Consider the following 16,887-nt stretch of genomic DNA (forward strand, 5'->3'; position numbering starts at 1 on the left):
TTTTTGACTTTTCTTACTTTAAAGATTGCATCTACGCTGCTCTTTCATAAGCCCAAACTGCTACACATGTCTACCTATAAACTCTCTCAACATTTCTTCTACTATTCTTTCTGGTATCTTGAATACAGGCTCCATAAGCTTTATTCCTCTACAACTCCCTCAGTTTAACAAATCTATTTTTGTTCATAAAATTTAATCATCCAACTGAATTATCTTCCCAGTCCCTTGGCATTCCCTCTACATCACGGATCTTTTCCAGTAAGGTGTACTCCCACTCTCTGCCTACGATTCATAATGTCTTAAACACTTCTACTGTATTGTTTCCTCTGATTTTCCTGCAGTTCACTTTTCTGTTCTCGACTTCACTTTCTCTGATCTTTCCTTCTACTGGAGGAACATTTTCCTGTGCTTCACATTCATTTCCAGTTTTTATTATTTCTGAAAAGTTGTCTTTCCATCTTCTCTTGAATTACCTTCAACTTAATTAAGATATTTCCCTTTTTCACCTTTAATAATTCCTACCTCTCTTACATCTTTCCCCTGTAAGTTATCTTTTCTCCTTCAGGTGTTCCCATCATCTCGTAACACTCTCTTCTGGATTTTACTTCAAAGCATAAAGGTTTAAATACCTATACACCTTTTATAATCAATCATTTAATGTTCTAAATATAATTTATAATGTCATTATAGGTGTGGCCAAATAAAGAACATATTATTACAGCGTACATTAGCACATAAGCACTAAATGCTAAGAAGTGTTGCATATAGCAGAAGTTTAATGGCTAAGTTTAAAAAAAAACCATAAAATAGTATAGACCATACATCATAACCTAAGAGATGAATACTGTAATCATATTTAAGCCCTTATAAGGCAACAGATCAAATACATATAATATTACCAAACTTATACAGTACATAAAATTGGACAACTAAAATAATTTGCAGTTCCTTCTGAGACTATGAAATACACACTTCTGTCCTGGCAAGCACTAAAGAATTCTCTTGTATATTTGTTAGCAAGAAATCTAAGCATTCAAACACTTAATACAGCAAGTGCAAATTGCAACCATGTAATTACAACATAAAATCTGCCTGAATTGTAATTTACTATATAAAAATTAAGCTATTTTATGAAAAAAAAAATCTAAAGATACCAATGAAAAAATATTTAAAAATATGAGTGGTAAGAGCTTTTCACTGATGTTCAACCTTAAAAAATTACTTGTCATATACCTGTTGCTCTTTGCTAAAGTTAAATATGACTTCCTACCTTCATGCCTCATTAAAAACATGTCTGAATTAAAAAAAAAAAAAATTTAATTCAATGAAGAAATAGTTGGTTTCAAATAAAGGCAATTACAATAATCTTTTTAAATAAACTTGTATTTCTTTTTATCATTGCACTTCAGATCATAATTCTAGATCATTAAATAACTGAAATGTGTAGATGACTACTGTAGTCAAGAACTGTAACACCTGTAAATATTTTCACAGAATATTTACAAGAATGAATTGCAATTTAAAAACTAGATAATTTTTATATCTTTCATCTAGCTTTATTTTGCGTATCAGTATTCCATCAATGAATTGAAAACTTTAGCTGGCTCACTCAGTGAATTATGTAATTTATGAGGAAAAATTACCATTTATTTGCTATCAAGAGGGTAAAATTTGTTACTGAAAACTTTAAACAAATACAGTACAATATATAAAATTTATCAGTGAAAAAATAAATGTTGGGCAAAAATAACATTATTATCAAGTATTTTAACCATAGACAAAAAAAAAATTATCATTGAATTAGTAAACGACAGTCAAATAAATCATACAAAACGTTCATAAAAATAGTTTTACCAAAAGTAACCAATACACTACACACCCCATCCTCCTTATCAATAATATATAAAAACTTTTATGGTAATAGGTAAGCTTGTTTAATTCACGATACATAATGGCTTGTGAAAAAAAAAAAAGTTCTGATATAACTTCGAAAAATACAGTAATGTATATTTACTACAATTGTGACTTTATATTAAACAACTAGCCAAAATATTGCCAGTAATAATGAAAAATATAACAGAATACCAATACTGAAACAAAACCTTGGCATAACAATAAAATTCCTACACACCAATATTGGCTGGATCACTATAGAAAGTAATGGACAAGTATACAAAAAGTAAATGTAGAGGAAGAGCTGTGATCCATAATTCAGAAGTTGTTATAAGATTTAATCTGGAAAAATAAATTTACATTCAGCTTTTAATGTATTTTATACTGTTCTAATATTTATATCTTTTATCGAATAATAAATCTATTAGTATATAACTTGTAAGTTCCAAGACATGACAAGAGGGTTAAGCAATTTAATTTTTTTTTTCTTAAAATAACTGGCATGTGAATGTATCTATTTATATTCATATATATTCATTTATATAGCATAATGTAAACAAAAAATTCAATGCACTGTTGAAAAAATTAGAAAATCAATAAAAGATTCATACATGAAACTTCTCATTCTAGATGGGGTTTATTAATCTTGGTTACAAAAAATGTCTGTGCAAATTTAAAATGTGGGAAACCATAGTTGAACTACTTGAATATACAAGTGAAGAGATCAAATTTAACAAATTAGAAGTTTATCATAAGTTTTCCCTTTTATAACTAGATGATTATCTTTCAGACAAAATCCTTTCTGTATAACAGACATTTGTTAAAATTGGAATTTCTCAATTCCACTAAAGTGAGGTATTACTGTACTGTAAAGTTTTTTGTGAAAGGTACATTTTTTGTGAAAGCATAGCAGAAAGGTACAATGCGTAAGGATTCACAAATTAAAGTTTTACTGCAAAATATAAATCTTTGAGAAAATTTGTTTATGTCTTCATCTTATGTTTAGAAAGATGTTTTATTGAAAAAATAAATGGTATAAAACTTGCAAATGCTAACTCTTGTCAATACATACAAAATCAGTGAGTTTCCAGGATTTACCAAGGTAATATGGCTCCACATAAATGCAGGTACACAATATCCTGGAAAGAATTAAATATAAAGGCACCAATGGAGAGCTCAAGCATTTCTCAGTTTGGCTAATCTCTGAGTAAGTTCATCCTGGTCCTGGCTGGCTTGTGTAGCAGATACACCAACTGTTGATGTTCCTCCAGTGGGCAGCTCCATATTTAGCTCCAAACTGTAAAATTATAGAATAATCAATTTAGAAAAAAAAAATAGTAACAAAAAATAAAATTTTTTTAAGTAATTTGTATTTTTCCTAACATACTTACCTAGAACTACCTTCTTAGGAGTTACTGGTAACTCTACCCTAACCAACCAGCTTTTTGTGTAGTTTACCCTATTCCCGTTTTCTAAGGGGCTAACCTCAGGCGGAGTGTAACGCGCCCTGAGGCGACCCGGGGTCGGAGAGCGTGCAAGCTCAGGTCGTCTCTTCAGTAAGTTTCTGGTCGCGACGTGATCATCTCGCCGCGCTCTCTCTTACCCTGTGCGACCCCTTGTGTCTACCACGCGCTACCCACGTGTTCATTTCCTTACCCTTTCTTTTGTATCCCTCTGTGTCTTGGTGACTTAGTATTGTGTTATGGAGCAGCCTCGAAGTTGCCCTGGGCCTGTGGCCGGGAAATCTTGTGGGGCTTTCCTTTCTAAGCCCGAAGTGGAACAAAAAAGATATGTTAAGAAAGACAAAAGAAGATACTGTACTAGTAAATCCAACATAAATTCAGCATTAATATTTGCTGTACCAAATGTGGAATTTTCACCCAATGCTTTTAGCATAATAAATTACTCATTATAGCAGTAGCTGGGGTATGCAGCAATTTCGAAAAACTTGTTTTTGCCGCCGACCTTACATTTCTAAATTCTGATGACACATGGGTCAAAATTTTTGTTTCTAATACCATCTCCAAAATTTTCTTACCTAAAATTTCTGTAAACAAATGACTTCCTACCTTAAGACATTATCTTGTATTTTCACAAACTAAGAACCTTTATATCTGAGATGTCGATGTAAATGACAATGAATATCTTTTTTATATACTGTACAAATGTTTTAGAATCTTTCAACTTTCATCTAAAAATCATAAACAGATGATCAAGCACAAATACTGTATTCCATTAAAAATCAGCCAATACAATTAACTTTTTTAAACTTTTTTTTGGTAACTATTGTACAAATGTCCTTGAAGCTCTTAATATCAATTTCCTTACTTCTTGTTCAATAACTTCAATTTCCTTACTTCTTGTTCAATAACTTCAATTTCCTTACTTCTTGTTCAATAACTTAAATTTCCTTACTTCTTGTTCAATAACTTAAATTTCCTTACTTCTTGTTCAATAACTTCAACAATCCTTAAAGCTCTTGTATCTCCATTTCTTTTCTATACCTCTTCGTTCATGTAGTCTATTCTTAATTGTGATGTTAAACATCTAGGACATCCTTGGAGTCATAAAATTTTTTTCTCTAATAGTAGAGACAACTATCACTATCAGTGAACTTGCATCAGTATATTGCTGGGTGATTGTATAGTAAGTACCCTATACCATACATTACCAGCCTTTGATTAACAGTTAGGTTGAATTCTATCATCACCAATTATACATGGGAAACCATTATTGCAGCAGCATGTAACAGATATGGTCTACAATTCCTAGGACTATCCTGTTTCTCTGAGAGAGAGAGAGAGAGAGAGAGTGTGTGAGTGTGTGTGTGTGTGTGTGTGTGTGTGTGTGTGTGTGTGTGTGTGTGTGTGTGTGTGTGTGTGTGTTACTGTGATAACGTGTATGCTTAGCATCCGCATGGTGGCAGATCAATCCCAGCCCGGGACTGTGAGTTTAAGCGGTTTGCTTGGGAGGCCACTGCTGGGCTTGGGCGGGCGGGCGGGCAGGCACGGGAAGGGGGGGGGGTGTTGCTTGCCCGGTTGACGTTCTGGTAAACATTTACTCTAATGAAACTGGAACTAGAACCAGACAACTTTAACCTTTTAAAACAAATTGCATCGTGCAAGCACCAATTCTTACTATATCTCTGTTGGCTGGAAAACAAAACAGCCTAAAAAATTTGGTCAATATACAAATAACCATAAATAACAACTCTGCCACAATATCTAATTAAGTTCGTGAAGGAGTATATCTTAACTGTAACTTGTCCTTCAATGCCCAAATAAATACTGTAGTAAAAACTGCTGGATATCATCTTAGAAACATTGCTTTTATATAGAAGTATCTGGATTCTGTAAAGAAACTTGTAATAAACTGTTTTATTACCAGGGTTGACTACTTTAACACCATCTACCACAATCTACCAAAAGCACAACTTAAATTACAAAACATAATAAACAGAGGAGCAAGACTAATAAAAGATGCCCACCCCCCCGAGAAAGGATTACGCCTACACTAATTGATTTACACTGGCTGCATATTAAAGCAAGAATTGAATTTAAAATATATACAATAGCCCATCCAGTTCTCAGACCCAGACATCCAAAATATTTAAGAGAATTGCTACATATTGTGTAGCCAACAAATCATGTTGATATGAGAATAGTTACAGATGGTTTCAAATGATTGGAACCTAGACATATGTCTACTGTAGGCTCCAGAGCCTTTAAATATGCAGCCCCAAGATTATACAATAAGCTCCGACTAAACATCCAGAAGACTGAATATTAAAAGGCCAAAAGAGACTAAATTATCTTACGCTCCCAAATCCTATCTTAAAAGATAGTTCTTGCAGTTTATTAAAAGTTAAGCTGAAGCCAATGCTGATAGGAAAAGCGTCTTAGCTGTGGAATCTATAGGTGAATACAGTAGTTCAAAATTCAAACCTTTTAAATACTGTATCGTAATACCACATCCAAATTCCCAAAACTAAACCTGATTACTGAAGGTCTTTTAATACTAAAAGCCTTTAATAATCAGCTATCATATCTAAAATGGATAGATCTAAACCTACATGTTTAGGTACTGAATCAAGCTTTGATCTACATTTACTTAAATATTAGCCTAACTAGTTCTAGTCATTGATACATTTAGATAGGCACCTTTAAAAATCACAAATTTTAGAATAATTTGAATTCTTAGCAACAAACCTGAGTCATTTAATATGGGTACACTCTAGCACGGAAGCTGGTACAGCCGAAAAATAATCATCAAAGATCTGTCAACCAATATGGTATGCCCTACTCGCACATATGTCATGTCAGCAGGCTGTGGCAATAACGGACAAGGCTAGCTTATGTGTTTTTTACTTGTAAAATCATTTTACCATTAATTGTATCCTTTTGGATGGACGAGTAATTACTGTGTGTACTATGTATACAGTGAACCCTCGTTTATTGCGGTAGATAGGTTCCAAACCCGACCGCGATAGGTGAAAATCCGCAAAGTAGTGACACCATATTTACGTATTTATTTAACATGTATATTCAGACTTTTAAAACCTTCCCTTGTACGTAGTACTGTCATCAAACTACCCTTTAATGTACAGAACACTTAATGCATGTACTACAGTACAGTACCCTAAACTAAAACAGGCACAAATATTAAAGGCGATTTTATATCATGCGTTTCCTAATCACGCCAAAAAGCACGATAAAAAATGGCAACCAATGTTTTGTTTACGTTTCTCTGATCACAATGAAGAAACAAACGCATTTAGTGTACTGTACACATCTGTGTATAGGTTAGTTTTTGCATCGATTATATTCATTATACGGTATGTTGATTTTGTTATTACCAATGTTTTACTTAATTTTTCTTAGGACTTCCAAATGAAATGTTTTTCTTTATGACGCCGCCTGAAACGACGGCGTCATAAAGTACGCTCAGTAAACAACCACGCTCAGTAAACAAAGAACGCATTTAACGCGCATGATGAAAGTGATAAATAATGATATTTACAGTAAAAGCTTTTAGAAAATATGATATTTTAATTATAAAATAAATTTTTGAATATACTTACCCGGTGAATATATATAGCTGCAACTCTGTTGCTCGACAGACAAAAAACTGTAAAAAACTCGCCAGCGATCGCTATACAGGTTGCGGGTGTGCCCATCAGCGCCAACTGTCGGCCAGATACCATACTCAATGTAAACAAAGACTCATTTTCTTCTCATCCCACTGCGTCTCTATTGGGGAGGAAGGGAGGGTCATTTAATTTATATATTCACCGGGTAAGTATATTCAAAAATTTATTTTATAATTAAAATATCATTTTTAAATATTTAACTTAGCCGGTGAATATATATAGCTGATTCACACCCAGGGTGGTGGGTACAGACCAGTTAAATATGTTTACATCTTATGAGCTAAGAGTTTTTATTTCATTTTAGAAGTTATCAAAATAACAAAAACAAAATAAATAGGTACCTGGTAAGGAAGTCGACTTAGACGATTACTCTGCCTTATAAGTACGTCTTCCTTACGGAGCCTCGCGATCCTCTTAGGATGCTGACAGACCCCTAGGAGCTGAAGTATCAAGGGCTGCAACCCATACAACAGGACCTCATCAAACCCCTAATCTTGGCGCTCTCAAGAAATGACTTTGACCACCCGCCAAATCAACCAGGATGCGAAAGGCTTCTTAGCCTTCCGGACAACCCATAAAAAACAACATTTCAAGAGACAGATTAAAAGGATATGGAATTAGGGAATTGTAGTGGTTGAGCCCTCACCCACTACTGCACTCGCTGCTACAAATGGTCCCAGTGTGTAGCAGTTCTCGTAAAGAGACTGGACATCTTTCAAGTAAAATGACGCGAACACTGACTTGCTTCTCCAATAGGTTGCATCCATTATACTTTGCAGAGATCTATTTTGCTTAAAGGCCAAGGAAGTTGCTACAGCTCTAACTTCGTGCGTCTTCACCTTAAGCAAAGCTCGGTCTTCCTCACTCAGATGTGAATGAGCTTCTCGTATTAACAATCTGATAAAGTATGACAAAGCATTCTTTGACATAGGCAAGGATGGTTTCTTAACTGAACACCATAAAGCTTCAGATTGGCCTCGTAAAGGTTTAGTACGCTTTAAATAGAACTTAAGAGCTCTAACAGGGCATAAGACTCTTTCTAGTTCATTGCCTATGATCTCCGATAAGCTGGGAATATCGAAAGATTTAGGCCAAGGCCGAGAAGACAGCTCATTTTTGGCTAGAAAACCAAGTTGCAGCGAACAAGTAGCTTTTTCCGACGAAAATCCGATGTTCTTGCTGAAGGCATGAATCTCACTGACTCTTTTAGCCGAGGCTAAGCATACCAGGAAAAGAGTCTTAAGAGTGAGATCTTTCAGGGAGGCTGATTGTAACGGCTCAAACCTGTCTGACATGAGGAATCTTAGTACCACGTCTAAATTCCATCCAGGGGTAGCCGAACGACGCTCCTTGGTGGTCTCAAAAGACTTAAGGAGGTCTTGCAGATCTTTATTGTTGGAAAGATCTAAGCCTCTATGCCGGAAGACCGATGCCAACATGCTTCTGTAGCCCTTGATAGTGGGAGCTGAAAGGGATCGTCCTTTTCTCAGGTATAAGAGAAATACAGCTATTTGAGCTACAGAGGTACTGGTCGAGGATACAGAAACTGACTTGCACCAGTCTCGGAAGATTTCCCACTTCGATTGGTAGACTCTAATGGTAGACGCTCTCCTTGCTCTAGCAATCGCACTGGCTGCCTCCTTCGAAAAGCCTCTAGCTCTCGAGAGTCTTTCGATAGTCTGAAGGCAGTCAGACGAAGAGCGTGGAGGCTTTGGTGTACCTTCTTACATGTGGCTGACGTAGAAGGTCTACCCTTAGAGGAAGACTTCTGGGAAAGTCTACTAACCATCGAAGTACCTCGGTGAACCATTCTCTCGCGGGCCAGAGGGGAGCAACTAACGTCAACCTTGTCCCTTCGTGAGAGGCGAACTTCTGCAGTACCTTGTTGACAATCTTGAACGGTGGGAATGCGTAGAGATCCAGATGTGACCAATCTAGGAGGAAGGCATCTATATGTATTGCTGCTGGGTCCGGGACTGGGGAGCAATAGATTGGAAGCCTCTTGGTCAGCGAGGTTGCAAAGAGATCTATGGTTGGTTGACCCCAAGTGGCCCAAAGTCTCTTGCACACATCCTTGTGGAGGGTCCATTCGGTTGGAATTACTTGCCCTTTCCGACTGAGACAATCTGCTATGACGTTCAAGTCGCCTTGGATGAACCTCGTTACTAGGGAGATGTCTTGACCTTTTGACCAGATGAGCAGGTCCCTTGCGATCTCGTACAACGTCAGTGAGTGGGTACCTCCTTGTTTGGAGATGTACGCCAAGGCCGTGGTGTTGTCCGAGTTTACTTCCACCACTTTGCCTCGAAGGATATACTCGAAGCTTTTCAAGGCCAGATGAACTGCCAACAGCTCCTTGCAGTTGATATGCATGCTCCTCTGACTCGAGTTCCACAGACCTGAGCATTCCCGACCGTCCAGTGTCGCGCCCCAGCCCAAGTCCGATGCGTCCGAGAAGAGAACGTGGTTGGGAGTCTGAACAGCCAGGGGAAGACCCTCTCTTAGGTTGACATTGTCCTTCCACCAAGTCAGACAAGACTTTATCTTTCCGGAAATCGGGATCGAGACCGCCTCTAGCGTCTTGTCCTTTTTCCAGTGAAAAGCCAGATGGAATTGAAGAGGATGGAGGTGTAGTCTTCCTAGTGATACAAATTGTTCCAGGGATGACAGCGTCCCTATCAGACTCATCCACAGCCTGACTGAGCAGCGTTCCTTCTTCAGCATCTTCTGGGCTTGATCTATTCTGGGGGCCGACGGAAAAGCCCGAAAAGCTAGACTGTGAATCTCCATCCCTAAATACAGAATAGTTTGGGATGGGACCAGCTGCGACTTTTCCAAATTGACTAGGAGTCCCAATTCCTTGGTCAGATCTAGAGTCCACTTGAGATCCTTCAGACAGCGACGACTGGAAGAGGCTCTGAGAAGCCAGTCGTCCAAGTACAGGGAGGCTCTGATCTCCGATAGCTCGAAACTGGTACCCCACATTCCTGTGAACAAACCTCAGAAACGGTTGGGAATCCGGGTGTATAGGAATGTGGAAGTATGCCTCCTGAAGGTCGAGAGAGACCATCCAGTCGCCTTCCATAAATGCTGTCAAGACAGCCTGGTAGACTTCATCGTGAAGTTTGTCTTGACAATGAACACATTGAGCGCACTTGCCTCTTACGTACTCCTGCAGTGAACATGGCTGCCAAATCATGGAGCCATCCCTGAGGGACTTGTCCCTGCAGAGAACGTGGCTGTCAGATCATTGGAGCCATCCCTGAAAGCTTTGTTTATGCATGACATAATTGTACAGCAAAACTTCAAAGGCTCGAAAACAGCTGTGAAGTTGACCTGTAAAATCTTGGAGCGTCTCCTGGCCAGGCGCCAGGGAGAGTCTACGAGATTTGAGAAGTCTATCTGGGCAGAGGCAGGAACTCCCAAGTCGAGAACTTCTCTCGTGTCATATCAGACTCTCGCTCTATAAGCCAGTTTAAAAGAAGGGAAAGCAAAGGCTGTATCCCCCAAACTCCTCCTGGTGATAAACCAGTCGCCTAGCAAACGTAAAGCTCTCTAGGAGAGCGAGAGAGCACTAGCTTATAAACAACGGCTTCGAAGTAGCTAGGCCTAGTGTAAGCTCTGACGTTAAGGCGAACGAGGAGCAGCAGTTACAAAAAGATCCGGACAAAGATCCTTAAAAATCAGCATGATTTAATTAAAGTCCATAGAGGGCTAAGCAGCTTTAGGCTCCTCTCCGTCTGACAGAGTCCTCAAGGGAATATCAGTAGGAGGGGGAACAGCAACTTCCTCATCTAAAGGAACCTTGTCCGATAATAGCTGAGTCTCAAGCAAGGGAGAGACTTACCGTGGTGGCAATGCTTTACAAGCAGTCCACACTCACTGGTGCATTAGTAGCGGACCAGGACGCAACGTCATGTAACTGCTTGACAGTCTGTGAACTGTCAACAACAACAGGTGCGAGAGACCAGGACGCAACGTCATGTAACTGCTTGACAGTCTGTGAACTGTCAACAACAACAGGTGCGTGAGGACGCACAGCGTCCACTCGAGACTGCTTTGACTGCCTAGACTGAGCAGTCAAAACAACTCTAGAATGCGGAGGTTGACGCACAGCGTCAAAACAAGTCAACTCCGATTGTTAGCGAACGTCCTGAACGTCAACAGGAGCATCAGCAAGTGGCCTAACGTCCAAATGTGGCTGAAAATCCACACGAGACCGCATCGAGTGTGGTTCTAAACAACCTGACTGACGTGACTTAGCTACGCCAACGTCAACAGGACGCACAAAGGAACGTTAGGTTGGCTGAAAGCCAGGATCTCGATGAGATAAACGGCTAGGTTCAACGGACTAATCGGCAGAATAGTCTTCCATAAGGGAGGCAAGCTTATTCTGCATGTCTTGCCGTACAACCCATTTAGGATCAACGGAAATGGTTGCGGTAAGAGACGAGGGTAACGTCTGTGACCGCAACACTTTGCCAACAAAAAAGACTCTCGGAGTCTGTGTTACGCTTTTGTTAGGCGGCGAGCAGTTTTCCGATGACTGCATAGGGTCAGAGCTGTCCTAATGGCTGCAACCAGGACGCTGGACCTGTCCTGAAAGGACTGACTTTCGCTTAAGGGCCTCGAAACCTTGTTTCAGGTTTCTTATGCGAAAAGCCTTCGGATGACGAGGAGAAAATTGTCTCTCTCGCCTTATGGTAGGGGAGATCTTGGTAAGATACACCCGATACCATAGAGGGAAACGTCTGTTCGCTGATCAAGGCCTCTCGAACCCATAAGTCGTACGACATTACTTCTCCCCTGGGCTTGGGAGCTTGCAAGAGGTCCCGGACTAGGTGAACGACAGGCACGAACAGACGAACCCTCGGACGCAACACTGTAACACTTTGCGCAATATCACTTTATCACTTCGATTTTCTGTTTTGCACTTATTTCACTGAAATCGAAAGTTTTACTGATTTCTACCTGAAGCACGCAATTCTACCCTCATCAAAAGGTAGTAAATGCGAAATCAGTCGTATAATGCAAGCACATTAATACCAGCAAAAAAAAAAAAAAAAAAACAGTAAACATCTTTTAAGATAAAAAAATTCAGTGGCTGGGGAAGAGAAGAAACACTAGTTCATTCAAAACTACGTTTTCAATCTCTCACCGTACATTGCCTGGGGACGAGAAAAAAACTAAAAACGTTTTATCCTTTCTCCCCGTACGGAGACTAGGGACGAGAGTAACTCGAGAACAACGTTACCCGCTTGAACGGAACGTTTTCTCTCATCTCTCTCCCTCCGTCTCTATCTCTCTCTCTCTTTCTCTCTTGATTTCGCACCTAAGAGAAGAGCCCAATTACATTTCGTCAAAAAAACATGTTATTTGACCAAAGGAAAAAACTGAAAGGTTTTTCAATTAAAAAGTTCCTTTAAAATAGAATTTAAAACATTTAAGCTTTGAAAGAAGAATGAACAAAACGTCAGAATCGATTTACTCTTTCTGCAAAGTGAAACCGTGATACTCTCTCTCTCTATCGTAACGATAGAGCGCAAACTGCGTAGCATAAAAAAACTAAACGTTAGTTCATCTTTGAAAACAGTACGAAGACTATTCAAAGAAATTCTTTCATAAAATATTTATTAAAAATATTCATTTAAAAAGTTTTAAATCATTAGCTCTTTAAAAACTATTTACGATTGAAAGGACTCAACGTTGTTTAACTTCGGTTTCCAAGTTAGGACCGCCTATTCTCAGGAAAGGTCGCATATAAACAAAACATTAAAATTTATTTTTTATGTTTATTATAAATGGAAAGTTAATCGAAGAGGCCTAATAAAGGCGGTGAGATATAAAATATATAGAGGAAAATCTATAATTAATTCATAACGTGATAAGATAATTACTAAAAGCCTAAACACACTTCCGTCTAAGGGAAGGGTCGGCCATTTAAAAGTCAAAGAAAGTCCATACTCTCTTTGTCACCAAAAATTAAATCTATCCAAAATGAGTTCAAGATTTAAGATGAAGATAAAACACCTGCACTGCGAAAGCTCAAACCAAAATGAAGTACTTCACTAAATATGTTGAGAAAACTCCAGGTTCTACAGCGAGTAAAAGTACGTCTTGTCGACACGTCGACAGAGAAGAAATTGAGTCTTTGTTTACATTGAGTATGGTATCTGGCCGACAGTTGGCGCTGATGGGCACACCCGCAACCTGTATAGCGATCGCTGGCGAGTTTTTTACAGTTTTTTGTCTGTCGAGCAACAGAGTTGCAGCTATATATATTCACCGGCTAAGTTAAATATTTAAAAATGTTATTACAAATATTATTTACCGTATCTATATAAAATCATACAGTACATACTGTACGTAGCAAAGCAGGAAAAACAATTTACGAGAGAGAGAGAGAGAGAGAGAGAGAGAGAGAGAGAGAGAGAGAGAGAGAGAGAGAGAGAGAGAGAGAGAGAGAGAGAGAGAGAGACAGAGAGAGAGAGAGAGAGAGAATTATTTTACGTACGTAAATGTAAATTTTAAACAAAAAAAACATGATAGGTTACAACATGTAAACTCTTCAGACTTTTAAAACCTTCCCTTTAACTTAATGCATACAGTATTAAACTAAAACAGGAAAAAATATTAAAATGTTAGAATATTAAAGTAAAAAATAAAGATTGTTACTGTACTCACCACGAAAGAAGTTCAAGAAAAACTTGAATGATGATGGCGATGAATTTGCTGCACAGTAGAAATGATGATGATGAAGCTGATGATGTCTTCTACTGTGCAGCCAATGATAGTATTTTACGTCTCTTCAGACGGAGGTGTCTTTTCCTGGGACACCTCTTCAACTTCTTCCTGGGACACTTCTTCAATTTCTTCCGAGGACATAGTAGCAGGAGGAACTGGCTCTTTTTTGCGAGGCTGGAAGAACATTGTGATCGGAAGTTGCTGCCGCTGCTTCTTTTTTCGCTCGAAGAGCATCCTGTAGGGAGTCATCGATCTTGTTGCAGAATTGTGTAGAACGAACCATATCCTCGTCCCACTCTTGCGACATTTCTTTCACCTCCTTCGCAAGGTTGCAGAGCTTGGCAAGCCGTTCTAATGTTAAGCCCGTTTCTTCGACAATTTCTTGGATCTCTTCCTGTGTTTCACTGTCTTCTTCACTGGCCGATTTCGTCAGGTCTTCGAGGTCTGCGGCCGCGTAACTTCTACTGTCTTTTAACATATCGAGAAGCGTCACCTTCTCAGCAATTGTCATCATCCTTCGGTGGCGTTTAGGCTCACTACTAGCCTTAGTAGAAGCAGAACGCTTGGGAGGCATTGTACAGTAGGGTTTAACAGAAAGTTCAACAAAAAGTTCAACTTAAAACAGTCACGCACAGCACAGATTAAAGTTCACAATAACTTAACAACGTCTACACAGCGATACGGCGGGAGAGAAAGTGACCGCGAAAAGATGCTGGAAGTTGGAGATGCGGGCAAAACACCAATCACAGGCTAGATAACAAAACTTGGGTTCTGATTCATCATCTATCAGCGCTTGGACCAATCACAACCCGTCTTATATGCTACGTAGGTTACCAATTCAAAGTAAAAGGTACCCTACATATACTGTACTGTAATAATAATAATAATAATAATAATAATAATAATAATAATAATAATAAATAATGATAATAATAATAATGATAATAATAATAATAATAACAATAATAATTTTAATAACAACAACAACAATAATAATAATAATAACAATAATAATAATACAGCTTTACGTACGCTATTTTACGCTTGTTTTGTTGTAGGATGTGTCTGTCTCTCTCTCTCTCTCTCTCTCTCTCTCTCTCTCTCTCTCTCTCTCTCTCTCTCTCTCTCTCTCTCTCTCTCTCTCTCTCTCGTACGCTTATTCGAGATGTGATTTTTGCAACAAAGAATATTATTGGATGCAGTACTACGTACGTATACATACAAAAGATTCATGGAAAAGAAGCACATCCATTACATTTGTAGTACTGTACAGTAGTAGCCATCAGCAGCCTTACACCATTCTAATATGGTATGACTGCATCTGATTTGCGTTTCATGTTCGATTTAATTTTACTACGTACTGTATACAGTACTGAATTATCGTATGATCACATTCTCTTTTCGTGTTTTATTTCTTTCTGTGCTGAATTATATGTCATATGTAATGCAATGAACAATCAGAAAGAGCAGATATTACTAATTACAGTATTAATGGAATTACAGGTAATGAAATATCGTATTTGGGGTCTTCAGATATCGCGGTATTTTCGAAATTTCCGGAAAATCCGCGATATATATATATACAGTATATGGGTTATGAAAAAAACCCGCGAAGTGGTGAATCCGCGATGGTCGAACCGCGAAGTAGCGAGGGCTAACTGTACTTCCATTTCTTGCTGACAAAGAATTCACAATAAGAAATGGTTGCCAAATGGCCATTTTGATTTTCTCCCTTAAGGAATATATTAGTTGAGTGAATAATATATTATTTCCTTAAATAAAAGTACAAACTTACCCTGCTTCATCTGCAACCTGGGTCATAAGACCATTTACAGCATCCTGTGGGACAGCAGTTGTAACAGTTTGACCCATTGCTGTATCCATGTAAGAACTCTGTACATCAAGGTCCTCAAACTGATGTTCAAATTTATCCATGAGTGCAGATATCTTTTCTAAATTCATGCTCTTCATAGCAGCATCCAAATTCTTCACTACACCAGCCATACTTTGTGTTACCTAAAGAACAATAAGGAAGAAAATTTTCTTTTTAAAAAGTAAAGCAATACTTAAAATACACAACAATAGTAAAGCGATATACTAATGCTCAAAACAGTTTTCTTTAATATTACCATATTTCTTAGGTATTTTATTAGCTAAAAGTAAGGAAAGCGTATTTGGGAAGGTACAGCATATGGAAGAGTTCATTGTAAATTTAGACATTAAAGAAACCATGTAGTTAAGTGATTATTTTAAAACACTGGGAAGAGTAGATTTATGAAGTAAAGAGACCCAGTAGATCTATTGATTGTTTAAGAATAATCAAGAGAGCAATTTGAAATTAATAAAAAAACTGTGGCACAATTACTTTAAGTGCAAACTCATTTCAGTACAGCATAGTATTTTACTTTACAATTGTTGTGTGTGTGCTCAAAGAGACTCAAAGATGCTCCAAGAAATAAGGGGTCTTTTAGCTCTAGCTGGCAGTTCATGCATTCATGTTCCATGGGCTTTCAAGTGTTCAAACACTTCTCAGAAATTAGACTTAAATAAACATCACACATTTTCAAGAGTAATTTGTATTTCTCCTAACTATACAAACCTGAGCCCTTTAATAGGAATGTTTTCAGCATAGCCAGAACTGGGCTGTTAAAACTGTAATGAGATGGCATAGTTACTAACTGTTCTCTTTATTGCAAATGATCGAATCCGCAAAGATATAACCCGTGAATAAGGAGGGTCAACTACATACATTATACATATGTAAATATACATACAGAAAGAAACACTAAATGTTTTCCTATTCCGGATGGGATACAAAAATACAGTAAAAAGTGTTTGCAGACAATTTGTAAACTTTGTTTTCACATGATATTCCCTAGTGTGAACAGGTCTTTTGGGCCTTGAAAGGTGCTAGCAACTCAAGGCAATTGAGATGATAAATCCCCTTGATAGAATTACACAAGAATGACAAATGGAAAAAGTCTTAGGTTGCTCTCTAACCCAAGTTAAGACACATCAAAGACCAGAGAGAGATTTAGGACTGGTTAGGAGACTATCATTGCATTTCCAACAAACCAAAATCTTGTCTAGACCCAGAAAGG

General features: G+C 38.0%; 1 protein-coding gene across 1 annotated transcript; it reads right to left on the reverse strand.

Moving 5' to 3' along the window:
• Positions 1-638: 638 nt before the first annotated feature.
• On the reverse strand, positions 639-16,537 carry LOC137645430 (charged multivesicular body protein 1b-like). The gene is made up of 3 exons (XM_068378237.1): positions 16,466-16,537; positions 15,582-15,802; positions 639-3,190 (listed from the first exon to the last, which is right to left on the reverse strand). The coding sequence occupies exons 1-3, from the start codon at positions 16,535-16,537 to the stop codon at positions 3,070-3,072; spliced, it is 414 nt and encodes a 137-aa protein (XP_068234338.1). The 3' UTR covers positions 639-3,069.
• Positions 16,538-16,887: the final 350 nt, after the last annotated feature.

This window comes from Palaemon carinicauda, chromosome 8 (genome assembly GCF_036898095.1).
Source record: "Palaemon carinicauda isolate YSFRI2023 chromosome 8, ASM3689809v2, whole genome shotgun sequence".
Lineage (NCBI taxonomy): Eukaryota > Metazoa > Arthropoda > Malacostraca > Decapoda > Palaemonidae > Palaemon > Palaemon carinicauda.